General features: G+C 34.5%; 1 protein-coding gene across 1 annotated transcript; it reads left to right on the forward strand.

Annotated features, from left to right (window-relative positions):
* Positions 1-750: 750 nt before the first annotated feature.
* On the forward strand, positions 751-2,863 carry LOC110038821 (BURP domain-containing protein 12-like). The gene has a single exon (XM_020743732.1). It carries the CDS (start codon positions 881-883, stop codon positions 2,744-2,746), a length of 1,866 nt encoding a protein of 621 aa, XP_020599391.1. The 5' UTR covers positions 751-880; the 3' UTR covers positions 2,747-2,863.
* The last annotated feature ends 5,622 nt before the right edge of the window (positions 2,864-8,485 follow it).

Raw genomic sequence — 8,485 nt, forward strand, 5'->3', positions numbered from 1 at the left:
ACTGCCCTCATTTAATTAACCTTTTATTATAATTATTTTGAGAAGCAAAGAGTCCAAATGTCTCTCATTTATGGCCACAATGCCGAATTTAGACAGTACAGTACCGTATTTTATTAGCTGCATTCTTATATCTTTATGATTTGTCACGTCCTTTTTGTTTGTGAATCTGAGGATGGACATTTAAAGGACAGTGTTTCATGTATAATTAACAAAGCTGGTCCTTGTCAGAGAATTGGGTTACAAAAATTAATAGATGATCAGAAGGCGCCTATGGGTTTATATAATGCTTAAACCTTGTAATTTTAATTCATTAGTTAAAAATGAGAGCACTATAAAGAAGAGAAGAGAAGAAAGAAATCATGTACATACAAATCGCCAAACTTCCTTGTATTTACATATCTAAGAGGTAAACATAAATTTTTATATTTAGACCACCCAAATCTCTCGCATCACATCAAGAGAAATACTCTCATTTTAATTTTTTAAAAAGTAAAATACAACTTCTCATGAGAAGATGAGGTGGTATGTATTTAAAATTGAAACATACATATTAGATATGTAAATACATAGAAATTGAGTGATATGTATGTAAATATATATATATATATATATATATAAATTTTAATCCTGCAGGAAATTTATATATATATATATATATATATTGAATTTCAAATCTAGATTACTTGATCACCATTACTTGATCACCATCCGTCACACATCATACCGAACGGTGATCCATCATTTCTGACTGAAGAACTGCTCAAATGTGCCATACCGGAGAAAAAAGCCCAAACTGTCCTAATACCCCGCTTATATATTTAATTAGTTCACTCTCTGGCTTCCAACAACAACGCGTAAGAAGCCGCCTCACTTCACTCTCATGGCCGCAACCTTCCTCCTCTTCCTCCTCCATCTCTTAATCACCACCGTCCCGGCGACTCAGACCAAATCATCAACAAACCCATTCACAGAAAAAGCAGCGCTTATCCGTTACTGGAACCGCAAAATCTCCAACAATTTGCCACATCCATTTTTCTTTGTTTCCAAGCTCACCCCTCTCTCTGCCGTCGACGCAGCCACATTCTCTAACATCGCCTCCATCGACCCATCCAACCTCTCCACCCACCTATCCTCCTTCTGCTCCTCCGCCGCGCTACTCTGCTCCCCCGACTTAACTCCTTCTCTGTCCTCCCACCCCTCCAATTCCGACTTCACCAAATACCAAAGTAGAATCTTTACCAACTATGGAAACGAAGCTGCCGGCGGACTTTCTTCGTTTAAAAACTACTCAGACAATCTCAACGTTCCTTTCGACTCATTCCGCCGTTACGGCCGCAACTCCGCCGGCCACGACGATTCCTTCTCATTTTACGCCCCTGATGGCAACGTCGTCACTGCCAACTTCACCTCCTACGGCGCCAGCACGGCCGGCGGAATCGATAACTTCACATCCTACGATCATTCTTCCAATGTACCCGACCTAGGATTCATAAACTACGCCGCGGAAGGCAACGGACGCACCTCAGGCTTCAATTTTTATTCCGGCAACGCTAACTCCGGCGACCAGTCTTTCTCTGGCTATGGCAAGATTGGAAACGGCGTCATCGCAGAATTCGCCTCTTATGGTAACAACTCTAATGTTATCGAAACCGGTTTCGCAAACTATGGCGAGGATGGAAACGTCAACAAAGACACGTTCACCTCGTATGGCGATAACGGCAATGTGCCTGAAAACAATTTTCGATCGTATGGTTCAAGAGCAAACGCCGGCAGCGATAAATTCACCGGCTATCGAGATCAATCCAATGTAGGGGACGATTCCTTCGTGTCTTATGAGAAAGGGGGAAATGACGCTACGGCCGAATTCAACAATTACGGAAAGTCGTTTAACCCGGGCAGCGATGCGTTTAAGGGTTACGGCGAGGGCTCCGGCAATGATCACATCAACTTCAAGTCTTACTTTGGCGACAACACCACATTCAAATCCTATGCCAAAACTGGCATTGATTTTAAATCGTATCATAATTCCTCATCGTCCCCAATTTCCACATCAGCGGCTATGCGGCCCAGGATAAATCGATGGGTGGAACAGGGGAAATTCTTCAGGGAAGGAAGTCTGAAAAAGGGGACATTTATGCAGATGCCAGACATTCGAGATCGAATGCCGCCGCGATCGTTCCTTCCGCGGTCTATATCGGGGAAGATTCCGTTTTCGGCCGCGGCCGTCGCACGAATCTTCAAGATCCCTCCGGGTACAGCCATGGCGAATGCTGTGGAATCCACGGTGGGAGAATGCGAGCGGCCACCGAGCCGCGGGGAGACGAAGCGCTGCGCCGCGTCGGCTGAGGACATGATCGACTTTGCCGTCTCAGTCCTCGGCGGCGACGTTGCGGTAAGATCCACTCAGAACACCAAGGGCGCCAAGGAAAGAATTCTGGTCGGCGAGGTGACGGGAGTGAACGGCGGTATGGTTACCTCATCCGTGAGTTGCCACCAAAGCCTGTACCCGTATCTGGTCTACTACTGCCACTCGGTCCCGCGTGTACGCGTTTACGAGGCTAAAATCCTGGCTGTTGATAGCAAGGAGAAGATCAATCAGGGAATTGCCATCTGTCATATTGACACGTCGGATTGGAGCCCCATGCACGGGGCCTTCGTATTGCTGGGGCACGGACCGGGAAAGATCGAGGTGTGCCATTGGATCTTTGAGGGTGACATGACGTGGACTATTGCTGATCGTCCATAATTTGATCCAAAACAATTAGTTTTGATTTGATGCGTGTTTGGGGAATAATAAAAAGCAATTATGCCCTTTTGTTAATTTTAATTCGGATATCTTATCAACCGAAGAGATTATCATGGATGCTTGTTTTTTCTTTTTTATTTTTTAACCTCTTTATTAATTTTTTGAACCAGGTGTATGCGAAATAGTGGATTAATTTGAGTGGGAGCTTCTGCTATCAGGTAAAGATTTCGACTCATTGCTTATTCATCGTGAGACGAAATCAGAATTTCATGATGTTGCTTTTTTATCATTATATTTATCCTGATCAATCTTATGTATGACTCTTAAATAGGAGAAAATATTACGTATGTAAGACGTACGCAACGCTACGTACGTCAGGGAGGTTATTCAGAGTGTATTAGGGGGTTATATCTGCATTATACCCTCTGTAACCTCCCTGCAACCTATAAACATATGAAAACAAAAGCGCGGAACTTACTAGAGGGTACAAACATGTTACATGAAGGTTATAGTGAGGTTACAAAAGGAATAACATGGATATAACCCCCAAATACCTTTTAAATAATCTCTCTGAAGCACGCAGCGCTGCATTTGTCTTATGTAAGCACATTTTTCTCCTTAAATAGATGGATATAAATAAGAATAATTGATGGATTTTATTGTCTTCTAATGTTATAGAATTTATTTAGAGATTTTCTTAAATTTTATTTTGGGATCTGCGACTTTGCATGCATATCATAATATTGAAAAAAAAGCAAAATATTTTATTTTATTTTATTTATTTTATTGGGAAACTACGCTTGAATGTTCATTTTATATCAATGTATTCTGGAGCCCTGACTCGCACTTTCGATCATGGAAGTTCCTTCATCTTTCCTCTTCTAACTACATTTTCTGTTTATAGCGTATGTGTTCATATTGTTGTGATATTTCACGAAGATGATCTCTTTCATTAATATTACACGAGGATTAGTGATGTCAAAAATTTAGACCAATTTTATATCACTTTTATTTTCTATTTTTTTTTTGTACTGTTATTTTTTAAAACATTTTTATTTACTATATATATATATATATATATATATATAAATGACATATGTATGCATGTATGTATGTATGTATGTATGCATGTATGCATGTATGTATGTATGTATGTATATCTTTTTTTTTTGCTTTAAAAAATAAATCACCTTGTTTTTTAAAATGTTGAGAGCACCTAAAAATTATTTTGAGTGTTTTTAAAAATAACTGCCGCAACCAAAGAGTTTTAATTCAATTCAACGCATAAAAAAAGAACAAAATAAAATAAATAAATAGAAAAAAAAAATGATCTCAAACACTTTACTTTAATTCAGATTATATGAAATTAGAACTATACAAATTAGTTCAATGTACATGGGATTGAATTATCATATAATAGTTGATGTGTAATTAAGATTTTTGTGGGCGGTCTTTTGATGAGATTAGGGCCTAGAAAATGCTAGGAAGCTTGATTTTTTTATCTAATGATGGGTTCTGAATTTTTTTTTCTGTGGAATGGGGAATATTTTCGTTTGGTACAATAATAGGAATGCCAAGATTATTATAGATTAGGTATAGATTAACCTATACCTAGACCACACCCGAGCCACCTCTTGACCTAGAACATACATAGGCTCGACTACAGATCGAATTAAAGCTTAGAAGATGTTTGTGGGCTCAAGGAAAAGCTCGGGAACACACAGAATTGAGGCTTCATCTCTTGGGCAAATGTATAGCCCAAAATTTCTCATGTTTACCTTGTTTTGGACCTTTGTGAAAAAAAATTACATTTCATGCGTATCTAGACGTATAGATGTGCTCGTCTCACTTAGATGAATGTGTAGGAACAAACCACACTTAAATTGGTTGAGTATCGAGCGAGATCCTAGGGTTAGAACATAAATAGCTCTCGAGTTAGGAAGATCAAGGACGATGAACAAATGCCGTCCATTTTCGCGTATATCGAATGAATATTCAAGATCGAGTCAATGAGCAAACAAAACGTGAATCACGAGCACACATGGTAGCCAACGTGGAAAGTACAACCAATCAAAGCGCACCATGGGGGATCTCAGAGCTGCTGAGGATGACAGGACGCCGCATCGAATAAGTTAAAAATTATGGTATTTTGGAATTATTTAATTACATAAACTCTAAAAATTGATATCTTGATGTAAAAGAAATACAAAAAGAAAGTAAAAATACATCTGTGCTTAGTAAATAGAGGAGAATTTATTAAACTAAAAATAAAAAAAATATTTTTTAAATATTTTATTTTTAATTAATTAAAAACTCTAGATAGGAAATTAATTATAATTAATTAAACAATTATCCAAAATAAGTGAAAATTTGAGGGCTTGTTTCTAATGACATTATGTACCTCCTCTGATTTTTCCAAGGTCACAGAGCATTCCCATGATTAAAAGCTCTAATTTTCTGTGACTGTTAGTATTATTTTAATCAAATATTTTTTAAAAAATAAAATAGAAGAAAAAAATACAAAATCAAGTTTATAGGTTCACTGTGGTCAGACGACAATATGAAAAATCAAAATTAAATTTAAAAGATTTAAAATACATATCTCCATTTAAAACTAATAAAAATATATAAAAAAATTAGAAAAATAAAAAATAATTCAAAAAAATCATGAGAATATTCCAAAATGAAGAAAATGATTTTGTAAAGTCCTTATAATAATTTGGAAGGCAGAAAAGTTATTTTTAATATAAAAATATATTTTTTAAGTAAATAGGAATTATTGCTTAAAATAATTATATAAAATAAAATAAAAAGCAGAAAATTATAAAAATTTTTTTGAATGATTTCTTAAGAATAAAATTGATGTCAAAATAAAAAGTTCATTTTTGAGCTATTTTTTAAATTAAAAATTATTAAAAATAGTTAAAAATCACAAAAATATAAATATACTTCAAAATATCACAAAATATTCCCTAACTATAGAAAACAACTTAAAACTATTTCTATAAATTTTAAACTATGTAAGAATTATTTTTAGTATTTAAATGTATTTTTCTCTTATTTTTGAATAAAATAATTATATATATATAAATAAAAATCATAAAAATATAAAAAAAATTCTCTAAGTTCTCTAAAGTTAAAGAGACTTATGAAAGATCTAAAAATGAATTTTTGAAAATAAAATCTATTTCTATTTATTTATCACTTAAAATCAACTATAAACATAAAAAATAGAATTCCAAAATTCACAAAATTTATTCTAAATGGTCCTCGACCAAGGTAAATGTCCTAAAATTATCCTAATAAGGCCAGAAAAGATGTTTTGCTTAGTAAAATTAATTGATAATGAAAAGTTCTAATTTTGAATAAAAACAATTTTTAAAAATTGAATAAAAAACAGAAAAATGAACACTCTTCTCTGGTATATAAATTGGCCCATGAGTAGGGTAACAATAAAGTTTTAAAAGTCATCTGAGTTAAATTGAAGAAATCTTGAAGTAAGGAACCATATGGGTGAAATAGTAATTATAGAATTTTGAACCTCAAATTAAAATTTAGGTGACATCGGAGGGAGAATGGTTAGTAATTATGATAATTAACTCTCTGAAGTGATTGAAAGTTAAAAGGTAAGAGCCGATTCACTTTACTCTCTACAAAGGTAAAATTGTAATTAATCAAATTATTATGAATTGGAAGATAATTAAGTCTTTGATGATCTTAATGTGAGGGGCTTGAGTTAGAAAGGTAAAAACTAACTAATTTGAACCCCAATCAATGGTTAAGTGCAATTCAACCTTTCAATAAACATTAAACACCATATCATAAAACTTTTTTAACATTACAACTTTATCCTTCAACCTTTATAAGCTTTTTAGTGAGCTAGAGTTAATCTAAAATTACTTAATGAGGCTTAGAATAGAAACATAAATAATCATGAAAATCATTGAAACACTACGAGCTCAAGTTCAATTGAAAAGAGATGAAAAGTTCTTCAATAACTAAGCTTACCCTAAGGGTTATTACTCTTATAATTCATCTACATAATAATGAGTGATTAGTTGTCCCTACTCATGAGTCAATTATACACCAAACTTCAATGGGCACAAGTTAACACACCACAATTAAATCTTAACTTAAGTAAGGTTGATAAATTCAATGACATAATAAGCTTATGTGAACTTAAAATGATCAAGAAACTTATAAAGTGGTTGACTTTTATGCCTCTAATCCCTTTGTAAGATTCTGGACATTTTTTAAGGACATATGGATATTATAGTTTCTTGAAGAAAATAATCCTCAAAATCCTATAGGGATCCACCATGATATGATTCAAGATCCATTAATTCGCCAATTCCAATAACATACCCTACACTACTTATTCCACATTGAATCCAATGCTTAATGGTTTTAGTCTCGAATAAGGTATTCAAATCCTTATGAGCATTTGGGGATATTTATTTATGCCACATATGGATCATCTAGCAAGTGTGATATAGAGGTCTTGGTGGCAAGGGAAATGACAACGTCGCTTATGTGTGCTAACGAGGGATACGTAGTTGGATTAGGAATAGTGTCTGTTATCCCAAGGATCATTTGGTAAAGAGGAAAACACCGATGCTGCTATTCACCATCCCCTGGTACGGGTTTCCCTAGCTCTCCTAGGTTGCTGGTACTCCAAGTCTGATTAGAGTGATTAGCTCATGGACTATAGTGTTTTACAAAATGTATATAACAATGTGAACCTAACAAAAATCCTTCTTGCGACATGATTACTTTTGAATGTTAACAAACCTATTTGCATGAAAAATTAAAATAAATTTTTATGAGATCTTGTATAGGTCCACAGACTAATCACTTGAATTGAGGTTAGGAGTTGCCCTTCCTTGGACAACTAGGTTGGTGGCTGAGCCACACATTTTGTAAGATGTAATTGCTTTGAGTTTATCTTCTTTAATTTCAATCCTAGGAAAAGGCACCAAAAACTTGATCCTCTTTCTGTGCTGATAATATAATTTTATATTTTTATAGCAGCTACTCCTAGTGAAGTAGGCATTAATTTTTTTAATTATTGATTTCAACGTTTAACTAAGATTGAATGCAAGTGCATGTAACATTCAAGTAATATAGGATTTTTTTTTAAAACCCCAGTATTGATCCCACAGGGAAGGTGAACAAACTTTTATGAACTTAGTAAAACTTAACTTAAATTCTAAATAATTTTCTAGGAAATAAGGTCCCAAGTTTATATGCAAAAAAGAAGTAACTAATGTCTACTAATTTAGTTTCATAACTTGAAGAAAATGCTAAGTGTTTCAAAACAAACTTTATGTAAAAGAGTTAACATTATATGAAAGTCTTTCCCCCTTGCAATAAGATCATAATCAGTGTAGGAATCAAATGTTTAAAGTTTAAATGAAGTTTTATGATAAATAGGAGCATACATATTCCTTACCCTCTTCCGGGTGCATAAAGAACATTAACTAACCTAGAGTTAAGTTCCTAAATCATAGGTTATGCTGGGTAGGCTCTAGTCTGTCACTTTAGATTTCCTACTGTGTCCTCTCGTTAAGACTAACCAATCCTCAAGTTTCAATCTCTAGATCTAATTGGTTAAGGTTAAAGCCTAGAATCACCAATTTACACCCATCAAAACCTATCTCTCTATCTATTTGCATTAACCAAACGGGCTACCTTATCACCCACCACATTAATGTGATTCTTACTGGTTGACAAATGCAT

The sequence above is a fragment of the Phalaenopsis equestris genome, unplaced genomic scaffold (assembly GCF_001263595.1).
Source record: "Phalaenopsis equestris unplaced genomic scaffold, ASM126359v1 Scaffold234032, whole genome shotgun sequence".
Classification (NCBI taxonomy): domain Eukaryota; kingdom Viridiplantae; phylum Streptophyta; class Magnoliopsida; order Asparagales; family Orchidaceae; genus Phalaenopsis; species Phalaenopsis equestris.